A 22,201-nucleotide genomic window follows, 5' to 3' on the forward strand; every position below is an offset into this window, starting at 1 on the left:
TGTAGTGTTTAAAAATATATTCTTTTGTTAGTCACAAACTGTGAGTTTAGAAATATATTTTAAGTTGCAGTACATATTCACTGAAATTTAATATTTTTAACCTCACCATTGTCCTTTTGGTCGGTTTGGTGAGCTACATTCTTTGGCGCAGTTATATCACTTAAAATGTTATGCCATCAATTGATTTAAATGTTCATATTTGGCAAGACTAAATAGGCTGAATAATAAATATGCCCACTTGTTTTTGTGTTAGTTCCAAACTATCATTATTTCCTCTCTGCTATCTATCCAGCTGGTGAGATCTAATTTCTTTGCATTCATTTTTGAGGATGCAGGATCAATGGAATATTAAGCCTCTGGATAGATATTAAAAGCTAATCAAACTGAATTTGATTTAATATTGAAGGCTCACTGCTTCTAATTAGGCACTGAAAGTTTCATTGTTATTAACCACTTATTTGGCAAAAAAATCTTCACTTCTTTTTTCAAACTGCAGTGACAGAGGACAGATCTCCAAATGATTGCAAGATTACTAAATCATGGATGATTTTGCACAAGGAAGCTAAACTGTAACACTGTGGTTTATGCACACAATAACACAGGTGTGTCGTTATTTGATATAAAATTTATTAAAGTTGATATAGTTGATATAATTTGATATAGTTCCATTTTGTATCATTAAGAAGTTCAGAGGACCAATAAACATGTGGTCATGTTAATTCACTATATACTTTTTATTTTTATTTTAACAGACTCTCACAGTAACAATGTTTTCTTCAGAGGTTATTTTTGAACAGGAATGTTGCTGAATTATGTCACCGTAGTTCATGAGCACAGTAATATACAGCTTTTTCTTCTTTCTGCAGATTCTGCCTTTGAAAGGTTACTGTGCTGCTAGTGTCTCTGGAAACTTGAAACCTACTCTTCAGTTAATCACTGTAGTAGATGTTACCGCTACCACATATTTGCCGAATCCACTCCAGAGTTCTTCCTGCAGGCTGCCATGTCCAGCGTGTACAGTAGCAGTAGGTTATTTTGATATTTCCAAGTTAAATATCTAATAATAAAATTGTAATAAAGACCTATGTAATAATTCAGTCCATTAATCCAATTATATGAACTGGTGAGCTGGTGTAAGGTCAACAACCTGTTTCTGAATGTCGACAAGACAAAAGATATGGTTGTTGACTTCAGGAGAGCAAGGCGAGATTACTCCCCGCTTGCCATCAACGGCTCCTCAGTGGAGATCATCAAGAACATCAAGTTCCTTGGTGATCACTTAGCGGAGAACCTCACCTGGGCCCTGAACACTAGTTCCATCATCAAGAGAGCCCAGAAATGTCTTTACTTCCTTCAGAAGCTGAGGAAAGCCCATCAGCCATCACCCATCCTCACTACCTTCTATAGAGGTACTATACAGAGCATCCTGAGCAGCTGCATCATTACCTGGTTTGGGAACTGCACCGCCTTTGACCACAAGACCCTCCAGAAAATAATGAGAACAGCTGAGAAGATCATTGGGGTCTCTCTTTCCTCCATCACGAACATCTACACAACACGCTGCATCCGGAAAGCCACCAACATTGTGAAAGACCCCACACACCCCTCACACGAACTGTTCACCCTTTTGCCATCTGGAAGAAGGTACTGCAGCATCCAGTCCCACACCTCCAGACAGCTTCTTCCCAGAAGCCATTAGACTCCTGAACTCTGGCTAACTCCAATCCCAATTCAGATTCCAAAAACGGGCACTTTTATATACATACACACATACACACATACACACATGCTTATACATAATCACACACACTCACACACACACATACATACATACATACATATATACACACATACATACATACATACATATATACACACATACATACATACATGCATACATACATACATACATACATATCCATACATACATACATATATACACACATACATACATACATGCATACATACATACATACATACATACATACATACATACATACATATATACATACATACATACATACATACATATCCATACACACACTCACACATTGTTTTGCATCGGACTAGTGCTGAAGTCAAACTTCACACAAATAAACTATGCACTCCTGTTGTAGTCTTGCACATTATCCGACTTGCTGCTAGAGTACTGTACTAAACCAGCACTGTACTGTGAACTGTTCTGGCTGCTACCAGTGACTGCTATGTTCAGTATAGCATGTCACTGACTCCTATGCACAACTCACTTTACATATTCTTAGTACTGTGTACTGGACTAAATAACTGCACTGTCTACTCATTTTGTATTTGTCCTGTCCTGTATTTATTATTGTTTATTTAATGTTTATGACATTTTGCACTATATCGAACTGTTTGCACTTGTGTAGCATGTTTTGTGTTGCACTGATGTTTTGTGTTGCACCATGGTCCTGGAGGAACTTAACTATACCGCTTCCAGATTCCTCCCCAGTAGTGGAGTCACTGACACTATCCCTGTGTGCGTGTAGTCAGTTCTTACACTCGCCCGCTCTGTCATTAATTTCTGGCACTATCAGGCAGTGTACATAAACCTTGCTCTCTGTTCCCTCTGCACATAGTCTCACATTTTCCTGTGGATTTATACTAGGACTAATATGGCTTGTTTATTCCCAGTCATTGTCCTACAACAAGTTGTTTGTTTATCACTTCTGTTAAAATATACATGCTCTGTCAGGCATCAGGATTTCTTTTTACATGTGTAGCAGAGACAGGAGATAAACACTAGTGTTTAGTGGCACTCTTTACAACAGACCAGCTAAGATGGCTGCGATCAACATAACAGGTCACCACTGTAATTTCGCTCAAGATGGAGATTCAGCGCTTAAACTTTAAAATGTAAGTATTCTAAATATTTCCTACCTACATGCTCTGACAGGAAACAACTATTTGTGTGCCACATACATGCAAAAAATGACACAAGCTAATTAATGTTTTAGTCCAAAAAATGAAACCCTTTGAGAGGCCTGACTTTCCTTTTTTACTGTCCATGAGATTACGTTGCTATCATTTTTGGATACAAAGGAACACCTCATGGAACAGGATAACTCACTCACATTCGGTTAACAAGCAGGAAATTCTCCACAAAGTGGCAGCATCACAGTGGTGCTTCACATCTTGTTTAAGGATAGTTCACTAATGTCAATTGGTAGTACTACAGAGAAAAGAGTGTGTATGGAAAAAAGTGCAATATAACTAAGATGATCGTTATCATGTGTGTGTGTGTGTGTGTGTGTGTGAGAGAGAGAGAGAGAGCATGCACATGTACAGAAACAGAAAAACTGCATAACACAAAAATGTGCATATTAATTCTTATTATTATTCCCACATGGCAGGCAGGAAAGCAAGAGATTCAAAATAATTGTAACAAAAGCATGTTAAGATAATCACATGGTTTTCCTTAATGAGGTCAGCATTCACACAACACACACACACACACACACACACACACACACACACACACACACACACAGCATTTCACAACAGTTTCATGTCACTGGAATGTTTGACATCATAACATGAAAAAGTGAAATATTTTACTCTGTCTGAGATCTCTTCATTTTCATCTACACTGATATGAATGAGGAAGTGTTTTTGTACAGCTTTCCCTCTGTCCTCTCTCACTGTGACTCTCTAGCACAGTAATACACAGCAGAGTCTTCTGGCTTCAGTTGACTCATATGCAGGTAGAAATTAGAGCTGTCCTTAGATGCTGTGAACCTGCCCTGTACTGCCTGGGCTGTGCTCTTGTAAGAATCAGAATAATAGTAAATGATCCATTCTAGTCCTTTTCCAGGAGCCTGACGGATCCAGTGCATGTAAGCACCCCCCACACTGAATCCACTGCAGGCACAGGTCAGTTTGTGGGATCCACCTGGTATGACTGCTACTGATTGCTCAGACTGGGTGAGGACAACCTGAGAGTGGACACCTACACAGATAGACAAAGAAACATTGGCACAGTGGATTAAATTCATAAATCACTTCTTCGTTTTAATGTAGTTTGTTACTGAGACAGATGAAAGACTCACATGTAGCAACCAGTACCAACAGCAACGTAGATGTGACAAACATGGTTGGTTTAGAATTTGATGTTGATGGAGCAGAAAGCTACTTGGAGATCCTCTTCAAACTCTAAATATAGGAAAAGGGTACAATGAGAAATTTGCATAACAAGGCAGTGTCATGAAACAACACATGATAGATGTTTAGTACATTTTCAGTGAGGGGCACACTGTACTGGTGGTATATGATTGAACATGAGTAAAGATGATTGATTTTACTGTTGGAGATACACTGAATATAATCAACTCAGAAAAAATGGTGTGATACTAATATTTCATAAATTGGAGCTGTCCTAAGAGGCTGTGATGCATGAGCATAATACATGACCTATTCAAATTCTTCATCAGGAGCCTCACATATTCACTACATGCTAGTGCCCCCAAACTGAATCCACAGCAGACAAAAGTCAGTGTGAGGGCTCCACCTGGAGTGACTTCTAGTGGCTGCTCAGACTGTGTGAGGACAATCTGGGTTTGGGCTCCTAAATATACATTATTATAGAAAATACAATTAATCCCTATTGAGCTTTAAAACTGATGGTGTACAGTCCTCATTGAAAGAAATCTAAGTCTGGTTATCTAAGTCTGGTTATCTGGTTATCACCAGCATCAGTGTAAACATGAGGAACATGGTTTTTGTAGAATGTAAACTGGTCAATTAACTAGACCTGAAAACCTCACCATTCATTTTACTTTTTCTATATATTAAGTTTTTCTATATATAAATTTATTTTTCATTTAATTTCAAATTTGCATAACATGGCAATCTGAGCTGAGATGAATCCATAAGCATTAAGCATGTATTTAGTTTACAGATTCTGTCCTTGTAATGTTATTGTGTTACTGCCAGTGCCTCTAGAGATGCTGAACTTTCAAAATTGTAGTGTTCTCCGATCTTGGCATTTCGGTTGCAAACGTCATCACCAGGCGAGGTGACATCGTCAGTGCGAGCTCCGGGAAACATTGCACTGACAGGCTGCCGGGTACACTAGGGACAAAGAGAAGACCAATAACAGGCACACAGGACAAACATGCAGACAAAAGGGAGACAGCTGCTTCCTAAAATGGTCAGATTCTCATTGAAAGTGCTGGCAGAATTACCTGGTGTAGTGATCGACAGTAAAAATGTGAGGAACATGTTTGGTGAGAAGTAGACATGGGTAGAGATGCCTACATGGGTACAGACCTGGACACCCTTTTTAATCTTATTGCATTTAAGCTCATACCAGTAATATGATCACTGATATTAAGAATGCATGAGACAGGTTTGCTCATTTACCTGCAAATTATGACAGCAACAATGATAACATTCATGAAACTGATGCCAACATTTGAAATATTAATAATGAGTTACTGTATGTACATGTATAGAGATTTTAATGCTTGCCTGTCAAACACTAAGAAACTTGTTGTGTGTGATGATAGTAAGGCTACTTCCACAATAATTAAGAGGAGGATGTAACGCTGGAGAGTTGAAGGGTGAACACACTTGTGAACTGCCGGCGCCTTGAACGTGATAACGAATGGGATTAACTGAGGAAGCCATAAGGAACGGGCTGGATTGAATAGAATAAATAAATTATACGTTTAATAAAAGAAAGAGACTATCAATAAAGAATAGTCTGTCTGTTCAAACCTGTCCCAGCATCAGTGACAGCCTATCCAGAGTCCTGACACGTTTTCTGAGTCCCTAGGAGACATAACCTGAGCAGGAGTGAATTATACTGATAAACTCAAAAAGTAATTTAAATGCCACCTGTTTTCAAACGTTTTCATGATGTAAAGAGCACTGTACATGCATGCATCTGGGCCTATCCCACCCCTTGAACTTGCCAACACCTGTCACGATTGAGCATCTCGGTCTCAATGGTTTCCCTGTCTCATGTTATTGTTTCATTTTTTCCGTTCCTGTTCCAGGACTTGTTTTGATTGTCCCTGTCTCATTTGGATCACCTGTTTCTTGTTCAGCTCTCAACAGTACCAGCATATATACCCTGTGTGTGTTCACTATCATCACTGGTCATTGTTACTCTATGCCTTGTTTGTGTTATTTGTTCATATCGCTGCTTGTGTCACTTTTATATTGTTGTAGCCTGCTTCTATTTTGGTCTTCATGTGTATTGTTCCCCTTAATATGTATTCCCAGATTCTCCGCGTTGGTTCTATTAATATTTGTGTAGGTATTCCTCTCCTTCCCTCCTTTTTTCTTAATTCCAAGTCTGGGTTCTGTTGCTTGTTGGTAAACATGAATGTACATGATGTTTGACCGTTTGCTGCCACTGGACTGTTTGATGTTTTTTTCTTGTTTGTGTTGTCACACCACCTACATTACAGTTATTTTGGGTTTACACATTGCAGTCTTATACTTTCCTAATATTATTACGTGATCCTGCTCACAATAAAGTAATGTCTAACAGCCTTCATCGATATGCAAGAATAAACATAATATGCATCACTCACTATATAGATTGAGCAATTATTAACTTTTTCCTTAGTTTGTATTGTATCGCCAGCTTTTCATTGTTCTATGTAATTTCATTGTCATGTCAAATGACTTTTTAGGGGCTGTAACCAAGCTCAGTTTGTAACTATTCTCATCTATTCTGCCTATTCTTTCATTCATTTTGTTCAATTTTGGTCACATAATAAATATATGTAATATAAAATATGAGTATATTTATTTGTAAAAACTTATTTGTACAAATATATGTATTTGTAAAAACTAAATTCTAAATGTAATCTCCTAGTTTCCCACTCAGGCAGCCATTCTCTGCCCTTTCTTACCACATCTGACTATTTAAAATATACTGCAAATGTCTGATTGTCTATTGTTTTGTTTTTCAATTCCTACAGTACCTCTGTGTTTTTATGGTCCCTCATTTACATTAGAAAATAATTTAGAACAAAGTAAACACTTCCCTATATGAAAGAAAACTTGGTTAGATTTCTTGAACAAGCTAAATGACTGAAATAACAGCTTACAATACTTTTTGAGTACATTCTTGAAACCTGATTTACATTATATGCTATGATCTTTGGATCTATGTACAGGTGACCACCAACAGTTGGATCTATACACAGTTGACCAACAGTTGATCAGGGCTTTTGTACAGCTGAGAGTGGAGACTAAAACAGATTAACAAAGAAACATTGTCACAGTGCATTACATTCATAAATCACTTCTTTGATTTAATGTAGTTTGCTACTGAGACAGATGAATTACTCAGATGCAGCAACCAGCACCAGCAGCATTGTAGTTGTGACAAACATGGTTGGTTGTTGTTGGAGCAGAAAGCTACCTGGGGATCCTCTTCAAACTTGCTACCTGTTCCTCTAAATATAGGAAAAGGGTTCAATGAGAAATTTGCATAACAAGTCAGTGTCTTGAAACAATACAGGGTGGATGTTAAGTACATTTTCACTGAGGGGCACACTCTAATGGTGGTATATGATTGAACATGAATAAAGAAGATTGATTTTAATGTTGGAGATGCAATGAATATAATCAGTTTAGAAAAACTGAAGGAATCATTTTTCTGCTCTGATACTACTATTTCATAAATTGGAGCTGTTCTAAGAGGCTGTGCTGCATGAGCAGTATATTATTAAAATCAAAGTGATAATACATGACATATTCAAATCCTTTATCATATGGAATGACATATTCAGTACATGTTAGTGCCCCCACACTGAAGCCAAAGCTTGGCGCTATTCTAAGGACGTATGTTGATTTCTTTGTTTTTGTTCTACTCTTTGTTTGTTTATGATGGAAAATCAAGAGCTCTTCCTTGCAGCCTCATCTCTCGCTCCCTCTGTGTCGCCATTGTCACAAATGTGAGGAACATGGTTTCTGTAGAATGGAAACTGGTCAGTTAGCTAGAAATGAAAACCTCACCAATCCTTCTACCTGTTCTGTTTATTAACTTATTCTATATATAATGAATTCTTAACTGAGAAATTTGCATAACATGGCAATCTGAGCTGAGATGAATCCATAAGCATTTACTGGAATAATTGGTAAAATTATAAATAGGCAAATATCAGCCACTACAATCCTCGTTTGATCCTCGTTTGATGGGATTGGGCTGCTGCAGTAATGGGGCAAAAACGACTTTGATGTCTTGAAGAGCTTTATCAGCAGAGCAGGTCAGTCAGAAGCATGGCCAGGGTGCAGATGGACTGGAAGAACCACCACTAAAACTTGGCAAACCAAGTGGGCGCATCTGGGGTTTTGGACATCCATTCACTGACTCCACTTTGCAGGGTTGCATGGGCATGGAACCTTCCCTAATGATGTAGTCTATAAAGTTTTCCTCACAGAAGTGAAACTTGCACCTCTACAGCCGGCAAGACAGGTGACTGCACAAGAAAGTTGAAAAGACTGCACGCACATCATGCACATGTCTGTCAAAGGAAAGAGAACAGATCAAAATCATCGATGCATGCAACACAGGTTCTACCCAGAAACTCACTTATGACCTCGTTGATATATGCTTGGAACACAACATGTGCTGTGGCTAAACTGTACAAAAGGACCAGGTACTGTAGTGTACAGAAGATGTGCTAAAGTCTGTCTTCCATTCATCATTCTCTTTTAGTTTAAAGGCACTGTGTAGGTCTAATTCAGTAAAGCACCACGCTCCCCATAGCTGCTTGAGAGCAGCTGGTATTAATGGCAGCGGGTACAGTTATGTAATTTGCTTAATTTACTTAATTTATATGATGCTGCTGTCAGTGAGAGATAGAGAAATGCAGAAAACATGGTTTGTGTTGCAATGATGGGATTTTTTCTGTTAATCAGAGGATAACAGGAATTGCCTGATCCAAGAATGAAACTAATATTTACTTGGCATCCAAGTGAGACCATTTAAAAAAATATATATTATATTTTATTATATTTTACTATATATTTATTATTATTTATTATACATTATGATAGCGACCAGTTGTTTATTATGCTGTAACTAATGACTAAATATCAGGAGATCCTCTTCAAAACATCAGCCCATTATTATAAATATAGGAAAGTGAATGAGAAATTTGGAAACAAAACTGGAAAAATTGGGGAAAAGAGCAATGATATGACAAATGCAAGACGGGGAGTAACAGCATTTTACATTTTTTTGCTTTTTCAGTGAGGAATGTGTTCTAGTGGATTGTCAGAGTAAGCGTATGATCACAGCATGACTCAATGATATGTCATGCAAGATGATGCTTTGTTTGTGTTGTCTTGGAGATAACTGGAACATCACATTCAGTGAGCCTCAGCAAGTCTTTCAGAATTGTTTATGTATTTCAATAACATCCTTTTTTCCAAAGTCTCTTATATACAACATATATATTATTGCTTCTTATATCTAATATTCATAAGAGATTTGTAGTGGCTGTTTTGCTATGTAGTCTGTCATCTATGTTTTCTAAATAATGCAGATTATGAAATAACTCTATAAAACAGCTATAAAAAGTAGTTTTTGTAGAGCCCTTAGCCTCAGCTGTACTGCTGTGGCTGTTTTTGCACAATAATAAACAGCTGAGTCTTCAGGCAGCAGGCCAGTGATGTCTAAGAAGAGCACATTACTGCTCGTGTCTCTGGAGATGGTGAAGCGACTCTTAAAGGATCCTGCATAGTCTATGGATCCTCCACCCCATATGATCCCAATCCACTGCATACTTTTGCCTGGTGGCTGTCTGATCCAGCATGTGCCATAGTCACTGAGAGCATATCCAGAGACCTGACAGGACACCTTCACGGAGTTCCCCGGAGACCTAACCTCAGCAGGAGACGAGGTCAGACTGATGCCATGGACATCTGAGAGGAAAAGAGGGAAAACAGAGATTATTAAACATTATTTAAATCTAAGTAAATGCTCCAATTTATGAATGTAACTGTGGTATGGAGAGATATGTCCACTCACATGACAGAGAGGCCAGCAGAAGTAGAAGAGTCCAGCTCATGATTGATCTAAGTGGGAACACGGCACTGAAGAGATACGCCACTTCTAGTAGCCTTTTTGTTCTGTATTCTTGTATGCGCCTGTATCTGTGCTCATGTGATTTGAGAGCTCATATCAGTGTGCCTGTATATTATATGCAGCGAGGCTTGCTGACAGTGATGCTGGACAGGATATTTGCATATGTCTCATTTCAGGTGATTAAAAAGTGACCACGATGTGTGTTCTCAAAATGCACTTTAAATTAGGTTGTTCATTCCTGACCCAGTGTAATGTATTTGCAAATAAATTCTTATTAGACTTAGAATGACCAGGACTGGGACATACACAGTCATCATATGTGCTGGGTTACTACATAGAAATGAACCAAACCCAGAAGTGTATTACTCAGTATAATATATTATTTATGAATGTATGAGAGTGCTTGAATAATAGACCCAGTCTCAGGTGACTAGTCAAAACACAGAACATATTACTCATGCTGCTAAATCTGCTCCTCCTTCCCTAAAATTGTTTTCTTTGCTGAACACCTTTGCTGAATGTAGTGTATATTCAAAAGATATCTTCTACTGAACAAGCTTACATACTGCAGTTAATCAAGTAATGTCAATTGCTATTAATATTGTGAATAAGTGAAATCACAATGATCTTGTCACGGAATGCTCCTCTTCCCACTGTTCATGTGGTACGGCTCGCCGCGTACGTTCATCGTCTCAATTGTAACCACGCATGTTTGCAGACACCTGCACATGATTTAGCATTGTTGTGGGTTTTTGTTCGTGTTAAGTTCTCGGTAGTGTTGCACGTTATGTTTGGATGTTGTTGCCTGTATTCATCTTGCCTGTTTCATGTGAGTGCCAATGTGTGTGTTTAATAAATGTCTGTCTTCATTGAAAGAACATGTGTGTCCTACTCCTTGCCTTGTGGCACTCGAGCTGTTACAGATCTCTATAGTGGGTAGATTGTTCCTTGCCAGTAATGTACCACTTAAAGCTTGATCATATTCTATAAGGACTACAGGAATTTGCATTAATCCTTCCTCTCTGCCTTGAAACACCAGTAGAGGACATGAGAAAGCAAATTCATTATTCAGAGACTATTATTATGTACTTTAGCCTATAGCACATTCAGATAATTCACTATTTTAATATGTGAAATTCTGTCAGATGTATACATATTTAATCAAATACAACTGCAGTTTTTGCATTTAAAATTTTTCCAGTCCATCCTTTTTTTGGTTTTGTTTTGACTCTGTATGTTTCCTGTGATCTTTGAGTAGATCTTTTATGATCATAGGTTCATATTATCTTGACAGACATTAGCACTGCTCTTCCCCCTTTAGTTGTAATGTAATATTTCAATTGTTATAAGGAAAGCTGAAAATATCTAAATATTATGTTTCTATCACAGTCCAAGACGCAGTTCAGGGAAAAATAAAACACACAATTCCTCCTTTAACATTAATGCCTTTTTTTTTCATGCATCAAGATTTAAATACTGAACTTCATTTCGTACTTCATTAATAAGTTGCCTTTTTATTGTGCTGAAGTAACTGCAATGAAACAATCTGTAAGTGGGATGCAGCAATACAGATGACAGTTTCGAACACAGTAATGCACAGCTGTGTCTTCAGTCTCCAGATTCTGGCCTTGCAGTGTTATTCAGCTAATGGAAGTGTCTAGTGCAGCAGTAAATTTGGATTTCAGTCATTAAATTTGGATTTCAATCATTATAATATAAGCTTCCACCAGTGCTTACATAGGAAACCCATTCCAGATCATTCCCTGCAGGCTGCCGAACCCAAGCTGTGCCATAGCTAATGACAGAGTAAGAGACCTTACAGCTGATGGTCATTGACTGGCCAGGTATGACACTCAAAGCCCTGGGCTGTTTCAGTTTAATACAGTGAGCACCTGGGAAAAAAAGAAAATGAAAAATGCATTGATGCAATGTTATCAGTCATCCTCAAGACAATCCCATAATGTAGAATATGAACATATGCATATAGAATACAACATATGCACATGAAGGTCATTTTTGGGCAGTCCTGTTGGCTGTTTATAGCACTGCAATCTGATCACTTTCCTTCCCTGTAGGGTGGAGTATTTAGTTCAGCACATGCAGTCACCGTAATTCAGATTCAGAAATGCATGATTTATTCATGTTAATAAACATGTATATGGAATTTCACATGTATAACACATGTGAATGAATAGTTTTCATGTCCCCAAAAATGTAGCTCCTGTGTGCTAATTGTACTTGGTAATTCAGAAGTCTTACCATTGCAACACCCACTACACTGCCACTTCCATTTCATTGCCATGTTAACAATAATCAGTGCTCCCTTGGTAAGAAGCCTGCATGACAACAGATGGGCTACAGTCTCTAATGTGCTCTAACTGTATATTTATTAAACCAGCAAATAAATTGGCACTATTAAGGTGGACAGTTAGAACTGATGTAAGGTGTGTGTGTGTGTGTGTGTGTGTGTGTGTGTGTGTGTGTGTGTGTGTGTGTGTGTGTGTGTTGAGGTAAGAAAAAGTGTTAACAGGCAAAAGACGCCTAACATTGCAATAGACGCATTAATAAAGTATAACATAAAGGAGTATAGAGAGTCTTTGTCCTTTTAAAATTATTTGCACAATTTGATTGATCTGGATGTGTGACTTGGAGCATTGTCCTGTTGAAAAAAACAATCATCAGAGGTGGCGATCATCACAGTCGGTAGAGAGTCATTTTCCACCTCTGCCAGTCTGTAAGTTTTGTTGTCCCATGTGTTTGATGCTTGACCTTGTTCTTATGAACCATAGTTTTTGAAATTTTCAAGATAGAAGCAACCTGACACTCACTGTAACCCTCTGCCAGTAAAGCTACAATTGAACTGGAAATGATTCAACAAACACTTGAATGGAATGGCTGCTGTACATGTGGAGATGCTGATTTAAGAAAAAATTGGAATGGTCTCTCATTTTTTCCTGGAGATGTATATCCATACAATCAGGTAGTATCACAAACTGCTGTTCTAAGTCTGTCTAGTACTTAGTTGTATTTTTGTAGTCATTTCTAAATGATCAGTAGCAGTTTGTCTTAACAACAAAGCATGTTATATTTGTGTGAGATTATATGTAGACCTTTACACTGAAAAGTCTATATTACTATCAAAACAACATTTATTTAGCATTCCATATTACTGTCCTGTAAAAAAAAAAAAAAAAAAAAAAAAAAAAAAAACTTTCCTGTTCCTTTGATTTTACATGACTTGATGGATATTTTGCACTCTATGCCCTTCCAGTGAATCTTGAATAGTCACAGAGCGCCTCCTAATGGTTATTAAAACAATTAACTACCCATATGGGTTTGCCCTCAAGGAAGTATTGTGGTTTTTATAATGATGGTGATGGTTAAAGGATCTCCTGGCTTTACAACCACTGAGCCTGATTGGATGAGCGCAATAGCACAGACCACATGTGTGGAAAGATGAAAGAAAAGGTTTATATGGTTTATCTGGGGGATTTGACGAGCTACAAACCTCTGAGTTCAAACACTGTGCTGCTATGCAGCAAACTGCTATCATAAAATAATACAAAAAATATATTAGATGCACTGTGAACAATAAAAGCAAGTGGCTAAAAATTTCAGAAATACTTTATTTTGAGTGGCCCTTTGTAGATGATTAATAAACTCTCAACAGTCAGTAGAATATCAGCAACGTATCAATGAAGTGGCAGTAGTAATGTATAGTTTCTGCTGGTCCGAGTGCCAATGGGCATGGAACAGAATGCACAGACTCCATCGATAAAGTGCTCCTCCCCTGCATGGTCCTCCTTATTCCTGCTGCTCTAGGAGCACGCCAGAGGCGGTTTGCCTTCAAGGCTTTGGGCAGACCCCTCCAGTCTCACTGGTAAGTCTGCTGAAGGGAAGGGACTCAGGCTATATCTCTGCCCACTGGAGATCCCACTGGTTCCACCCAACCACCCTCTTTGTGGTTGTTGTGGGGCATGTTGGTACTCCTTGGCCAAGGCTCAATAGCCTTAGACTCTCACAAGAAATTCCTGGGGCTTTCCCCTCCAGTTCTGGAGTGGACATGGACACCAGTTGCGGTCCTCTCACCAATCTCCTGGGATCCAGGCGGCAGCGCGGGGGGTGCCTATGCGCCTCCCGCTATTAAGTCCATACCTAGCCGAGGTAGCTGGCATCCTGTGGTGGTTGGTCATTCTGTAACATTTCTGCTAGCCCGAGTGCCGATGGGCATGGAGCAGGACGCACAGACTCCCTCGATAAAGTGAAACATTTATTAACAAAAGACACAAACAACAATGGTGGCACTCATACACAACATTAATGAAAGACATGTCTCATATACTTAACAAAACAGACTATAGTAACATTGAATGAAGATTACCTACGCGTATTACGTTTAACAGCAGATTAACAATAACTAACACAGTATACACACTAGTAGAGATTTAAATAGACAAAAAACATAGGACATTAAACCTCGTGCAGGTGCGTGCAAATACAAATGGCATGATTACAAATAGGGTGAACCCTCCTGCATGCGGCAGGCTGTACCATGTGACTACAATTACGGATAGTCCTACCCTACGGTCTGGCCACAGCACCCTCTGTTTTCCAAGCATACATTAACGAGGTCCTGAGGGAGTTTTTGGGTAGATCCGTCGTCGCTTATATTGACGATATACTGATCAATTCCTCCTCCTAGGACCAACATGTTCGTGACGTGCGCTCTGTACTCCTTATCCTCTTTAGGAACTTCCTATACTGCAAAGCCGAGAAGTGTGAATTTCACTGCAGGGAGAAAAACTTCCTGGGCTACATTATCCAGGAGGGCAGTGTTCATATGCAACCAGGTAAGGTGGATGCATTCAAGGACTGGCTGAGACCACACACACATATGGCTCTGCAGCATTCCATAGGGTTCGCTAATTTATATAGACGTTTTATTAGGTTTTTCATCACACTGGCTCAACCCCTCACGGATCTGCTCAGGGGGCAGGCGAAGTGATTGAAGTGGAACCCCGAGGCGGTAAATTCATTCAATGAGCTAAAAACCGCTTTTTCCACAGGGCCGGTACTGCAGCAGCCAGATCCAAGGAAGCCTTTTGTGGTAGAGGTAGATGCATCTGATGTGGGAGTGGGTGTGGTGCTGTCTCAGCACAAGGAGAAGGAAGATAAGCTGTACCCCATAGCCTACTGCTCCAGGAAGCTGAGCCTGGCTGAGAAGAATTACGCGGTCCGTGATCGTGAACTGTTAGCGATGAAACTCTCTTTTGAAGAGTGGAGACATTGGCTAGAGGGAGCACAGCACCCCTTTAAGGTGATCACCGACCACAAGATCCAGACCATGAAGAGACTGAACTCCAGGCAAGCCTGGTGGTCACTCTTATTTTCTAGATTTAATTTTAGCAATACCTATAGATCAGGTGAGAGGAACCTGAGGGTAGATGCACTCTCTCGCTAGTACATTGTGGAAGCCCAAGCGACCTGTTTAGAGTTTGTTTTTTCGCCCTCTGCTTCCTGGCATCTCTGAGCTGGGAGGTAGACCGACAGGTCAAAGTTGCTAACCCTCACCCGCACTGTCCACCCAACCACCTCTACGTGCCACCCAGACATCATGCACACACCTTGATGGGATCGGGCCATCCAGGATTCACATGCATGACCCAGCTGTTAGGCACACGCCACTGGTGGCTGGCCATTAACAGGGACATGGTGAGGTATGTGGCTTCTTGTGCAAAGCGCGCTCAGAGCGAAACACAACGCACTCCACCCGCAGGTAAGCTGCTCCCCCGGCCTACACCCCTGAGACCGTGGTCTCACCTCGCTGTGGATTTTATCACCGATCTACCTAAGTCCGAGGGTAATACAGTTATCCTGACAGTAATGGATCGGTTTTCAAAGATGGTCAGATTTGTTCCCTTGTCAGGTCTACACACGGCATTGGAAACAGCAGATTTACTCTTCCGCCATTTCATTTCCAACGGGGGACCACAGTTTATGTCTCGGTTGTGGAAGCAACTACTTAGGAAGCTGAAAATCATGGTCAGCCTAACGTCCTGCTATCACCCCCAGGTCAGGTGAAATGAATGAATCAAGAATTGGGTAAGTTTCTGCATCTGTACAGTCAGCAAAACCCTGACACGTGGAGCACTTACCCTGCCTGGGCCGAATACGTGCAGAATTCCACGTGCCATGTAGGCACTGGACTAATCCCATTCCAGTGTGTCCTTGGATACCAACCACCGCTCTACCCATGGAACCCCCCTGTCTCAGACCAACCTGTGGTAGAACAGTGGTGCAGACGCAGTGAGCAGATATGGGTGGAGAAACACCAGCGACTGCGCTGGGCAATTGCAGCGTACAAACGGAAAGCCGATAAGAGAAGGGGAGAGAGTATGGACTTGGGCATAGAGTGTGGGTAGCCATGAAAGACGGTAGAGCAGGTCCTACAGGAAAGCTGGCTCTGAGGTACGAAGGCCGATATACCATCCCCGGGAAGATTAACAACCTCATGTACCGAATGGGCCTACCAGGGAGCAGTCGAGCATCAAGGGCCTCCCACATATCGGCTCTGAAGCTAGTGGTGGAGGGTCCCCTCGCAGAGGAGGGCATTTCCTTGGGCTCACTGCCCCCACCTCTGGAAGTGGAAGGAAACCCGGCGTACAAGGTGAGGACCCTGATGGACTCCTGAAGCAGAGGTAAACATGTACAGTATCTTGTGAACTGGGAGGGGTACAACCCGGAGGAATGCAGTTGGCTACTGACCTCCTAGGTATTAAACCCCGACCTCATTGCATCTTTCCACAGGGAACACGCACAAATGCCAGCTCCGCGGTGGCCAGGTCGGCCACGCTCTAGGAGGTTGGCAGGGTCTTCGAGCGGGGGGGGGTTCTGTCATTATTGGTAGGCCATCCTCCAGGAGGGACACACCTACTCTAGAGAGGGGAAGTACTTCATTCTTGCCTCGCTCTCAATTGCCTACCTGTTTCTTGTTTTCTCTGATATTTAATTCTGCAGGTCCATGGAGAGGACGCTGCACATTAGCGGACTACTGCTGTGGGAGCTTTTGCCTAGTGCACCGCTGCCCAGAACCTCTGAACATATCACCTTTTTGGTTGTTTGTGGATTTACTTAACATTTCATTTTATGGAGAATAAAAGAGAACTTTGGCTTGAACTTGCCTCTTGCTTCTTCTGTGCTGCCACCCTCACACTGTCAGCTATTGCTAAATTACATACTCTGAGAAAAAGTATCTAAAACAATTTCAGTGTTGTCTGGCTGAATGAACTGATAAAAAAAATTATATAAAAGGAGGTGATCCTCCATTTTTCTCCTTTATTTATCTAAATAGGGTGTTATTACACAGTTAATGTTTAAAGATCTTAGTAATAGAATGATGAGTGAAATAAAATATAAGCATTGAACGAATATGAATTATACAAAGTATTGGACTATTAAAGGATAAAGTATTATTTCTATTATTTCACCAAGATATACATTGTGAAAAGGTTAATTTATCTCTATTTTTAAGTTTTGTAAGATTTACAGTATAAAGCCTATTTCTAAAATTCTATACTGAAAAAGAGAGGAAGTGAGAGGTGAGGTTAAACAGATATGTTCTTTATTTTTTATGGACACAAAATAAGCTTAATCAATTCTCCTGATTCAGAGTAGCGTTTCACTGATGGGCACTTGTTGCATTAGCGGTAATGCGCAGTGCTGTACCTCCGAACCTGTAGGGATATAAATAATGAAAGGTTGCAATGAGGAGCAGTTGTCTCCTGTCAGAAGATAGGTGATTGCGAGAGGGGCAGGTAAGTGGTACAGTCCTTGTCTGGAGTGGGCGTGTCCCTCCCTGTGGTGGACCGGCCTACCGTGACACAAAGCATATTTAAATTATATATTTACATTATTGTGTTAGTTCTGAGAACACAGTTGTTTCCTGAAAATCAGGCATCGTTAATTCGGAAATTCATGCATTTTTAATCTGGCTTCCTATCTGAGGGCTCATTCATGTACAGTAAGAATGTGTGAGGATGTGATTTTTGTACATCTCTGCCATCTCACACCCTGTCTCTCTAGCACAGTAATACACAGCAGTGTCTTCACTCTTCAGGTTGTTCATCTATAAGTACAGCTGATTACTGGAGTGCTCTCTGGAGAGTGTGAACCTTCCCTGGACTGACTGGAAAAAGTAGATGTAAGAACTGGATGTTGAAATAGCAGCAACCCATTTCAGTCCTTTCTCAGGTACCTGTCTGACTACAGATGCCCAGTAGCTACTGAATGTGAATCCAGATGCTGTACAGATCAGTTTATAAGCTTCTCCAGGTGTTTTAACCACAGATTCAGACTGAGTAAACATCTGGCAGAGAATAACTGTGAGAATGAAAACCTGTAAATATAGCAAAATATTGTGGAAAAACTAAGGTAATTCACATATTCATCATAAACTTTGGCTTACCAAGAAACATTGTTATTAAAAACATATTCACAATTATCACCATAGTGGATAGTTTTCCTTTTTTCAAAACTACCACAATGGCATTAGGCAGTATGGTACGCAATGAACAGCTAAAAGATTTTTCACCTCTTATAAAGGCAACATCAATTTGCATTGATCCCATTTCTCTGCCTCGGAACACCACCAGTGGACATGAGACAACACTCACAGACCATTAAGTACATCCGCCTATAGGACTTTAACATAATTCCCTAATTTTATGTGAAATTCCCTTTAGATTTCTTTATATTTAATCAAATATAATGCCATTGTTTAAACATTTTTAACTTCTCCCTACTGTGTCACAGTTCTCATAGTTGGTGCACCATTCTGTTTATACTCCTTGCTGTTGATTTTAATTGTATATATCAGCAAGCATTAAGTTCATGTTAGGTTCATATTATGACAGACATTTCCATTTCTTTGCCCCCTAGTAACGGAATAAAGTATTTGAAGTAACACTGGTTTCCTGTTTTTTTTGTGTGCCAAGTGGATCGAAAGGGGTAAGATGAGCAAGTAGGTAAGTTGAGCCACCACCTGTATCTGGGCAACCATGCACAGTGTGTGAGTGATTTGATTGTAAAAGTTGATTTCTGTCTGTAAAGTATCCTTGGGTTTGAGAATGACTATATAAATGTGATTAATAATAATAAATTTGTCATATGGTCCTAGTTTGCATTCTCCATTTCCATCTTTCTGTGGAAAGAATAACCATGCGGATGAAGTGGTGGGCATATTAAAAAAAAAAAAAAAACGTTTTTACCTGTCAGGTTTTTGGGGGGTTTTTTTTGGCTTATCAGGTCTAATCACATCTGTCACCAAAATGTAATTTCTCTCAATTTATATCAGATGTGTTGATCAATTAGAACTACCATTGTGTAAAACATGTAATTGAAATAGCAGAAGCGTACTTGTGGGCTGCAAGACTAAACACTTTTCCCAGACTGGTGGCTGTAGAGTAAACTGAGCCAGAGCACTGGGGGTAAGTTGAACTGGTGCTCCATCTGACCCCCTCAGATTTACCTGAAGTTAAGTCAGATATTTGGTGTTTAAATTGGTGTTGCATCCTAACAATCAATAACTGACATTATATTTCATATTTTAGGTGTTGCATCTGAACAGACGGATGTTAAAAAATTTGGATAAAATGTTGTATACTATTATATCAAACTGTTATATCCCTATGCCTGACACATGTAGGTAGGTTGGGGTGTTCTGGGCATGTGCATATCTTCCAGGTTCTATGCTGACATTCAAATCGACGAAGGGTTTTTCATCCACGTGCAATCCAGGATCCAAATATCCCTTGCCAGACTTTTAGAACGACCATCCGGTATATTTATATATATTCACCCTCAGAAGAAGAAGAGGAGAGCAAGCAGAACGGATAGAGAAGGCCAAGAGACAAGCGACTTGTGATTGTGACTGTGACAGAAAGCTGGAGACCTGATTATGCTTAAGCACTACAGAATCCTCCAGGATAATGCAGAGACTGCATTCCTTTATCCTCCACTAACCTCCAACAGACGAGACAAAAACAAAGACATTCCCGTCAGGAGTGAGATAAATGACCATTCTGATAACCACTGTGGTACTGTAGCCTGCAACCGCTCTAGATGTGCTACATGTAAACACAGCCACTAAAATAACTGGCACAAAAGGAACAACAGTCATCACCCCTTCCTCCTCATGTATTATTGCCAGAGTTGTCTACTGTATTATTTGCAAGAGTTGTAATCATTTTTATCGTTTATATATAGATATATTGGAGAAACCAAGAGAAGACTTATTGATCAGTTTGTTGGACACCATAGGACCATCAGAATTAAGAATTTGTCATTGCCTGTGGCAATGTATATATCTATATATATCACTCTTATTTCTAGAATGCCAAACAAGCATATCACTCTTATTTATAGAATGCCAAACAAGCATGAAATCAGTCTCACTGGTTCACAATCCTGCTCCTGCAGCTCTCCTGCAGTTTCTTGTTGTCACAGTGCCATTCCCTGTCAACAGCTACTTTTATGTTCAGTTTCTTTTTTGTTCAGTTTTTTTTTGGAGTTGGAGACCTTTGCCTCCTTTTTGTCTTCCCATTCTTTGCCTGTCATTAGTATAAGTCTATAAATGTCTATCGTTTACATGTCTGTGTTGTCAGTGCTTGGACCAAATACCTAGCATGCTACGTGTTCTTTGTTAAGTGTTTGAATAAACGTATGTTTCTGTTTCCTACGACTCATCGCCACATCCTGATTAGCCTCCTGTCGTCACAGAAACACAGACTGACGAAGGATGGCAGGGAAAAAAGTAAAGGTAAGAAGATTCGTAAACGCCATCCCCCAGCCCTCACAGAAAAGCCCTCCTTACTCTTGGGCATACTCCTGACTCCCAAAGCAGGGGAGAGTGCCACTGGGGGAATTGGGGAGTGTGGTCCGGGTGGGGACTCGGTGAAGTCGTACTGACCCACATCGGGCTACCAGGACTGGTACAATGAAGTCCAATACTCGGAGTCGGACTCTGTTGAGTCCTACTACCCCGCGGAGAGACCCTCCATCATCCTGGCTTCGCCGCACACTCTCACAATAGGGGAGGAGGCCACTGGGTGATTTTGGGGGGGCCCTGCTTATGGTCCAGGGTCGGACTCTGTGGAGTCCTGCAGAGACCAGCCAGACTACGAGAATCGGCAGATGGAAGAGGACTCCGCTGGGTCCTATGACCCTTACATGGACTATTATGAGGGCTACATTGATTATGGAGAGAGAGGGGAGTACAGCGACATCAGTCTGTGGTCGGATTTGGGGTCCGATTATGTGGAGGATCCACCGATGGAGGTGGAGGAGGTCCTCTATGGGGATTCTCTTGCAAACAGTCACGTAAGGTCTGTCGTCTCCGGGAATGACGAACCTCCGGCATCTATGATACCACCCAAGGCTCTGCCCAGGAGGTATCGCCTAGGGACAAGCAAGCCAGCCCGTGTAAAACTCCTAGAGGTGACCTCGTCCAAGAAGGAAACTCCCTTCACTAGGGCACACTGCCCTGGAACTCATGCGCCCAAACCGAAGCCTCGTAAAGGCAGGAAGGAGGCGGCACCAGTGCCCACCCCAGAGATGGGAAAGGTAGCTGGTGCGCTTCCTGAGGTGGGACAGCAAAGGTTGCCAGTATCTGTTGTCATCTTGGTCCCTGTCCATCTCTCCTCTGTCTTGCTCATGCTAGCTTGTGTCGGGTCGTTCGGTTCTCGCGCCTCGCCATCTGGTGTTGGTCTTGGGGCTGCAGCCCAATAGGCTGGCACACTGGGAGTTGGGGAGGGGCTCTGTCATGGTAAAGCCCCTCCCCCCGAACGTCTCCTTATGTGTGTTCATCAATGTTGCCACGCCTTCCCTGTATCTCACACCTGCTCCTTATTGTGTCATTAGTATTCATATAAAAATGTCTATCGTTTACGCGTCTGTGTTGTCAGTGTTTGAACCAAATAGCCTGTGTACTTTGTTAAGTGTTTGAATAAACATGTGTTTCTGTTTCCTACGACTTGTCCACGCATCTTGCTTAGCCTCCTGCAGTTACACAGTAGTAAACACAGGTATGTGAGATACAGTGATGAAATTACCACTACACAATCAGTGGGATTC

The 22,201-nt window shown here is 40.7% G+C and overlaps 2 gene segments (V, D, J or C); both read right to left on the reverse strand.

Annotated features, from left to right (window-relative positions):
• Positions 1–3,378: 3,378 nt before the first annotated feature.
• LOC118241187 lies at positions 3,379–4,131 on the reverse strand. The segment is given in 2 exon segments: positions 3,379–3,967; positions 4,068–4,131. Coding segments are annotated over 2 exon segments (354 nt in total).
• An 801-nt stretch (positions 4,132–4,932) lies between these two features.
• LOC118241039 lies at positions 4,933–10,139 on the reverse strand. The segment is given in 3 exon segments: positions 4,933–5,088; positions 9,599–9,909; positions 10,016–10,139. Coding segments are annotated over 3 exon segments (507 nt in total).
• Between the last annotated feature and the right edge of the window lie 12,062 nt (positions 10,140–22,201).

This window comes from Electrophorus electricus, chromosome 1, assembly GCF_013358815.1.
Source record: "Electrophorus electricus isolate fEleEle1 chromosome 1, fEleEle1.pri, whole genome shotgun sequence".
Classification (NCBI taxonomy): domain Eukaryota; kingdom Metazoa; phylum Chordata; class Actinopteri; order Gymnotiformes; family Gymnotidae; genus Electrophorus; species Electrophorus electricus.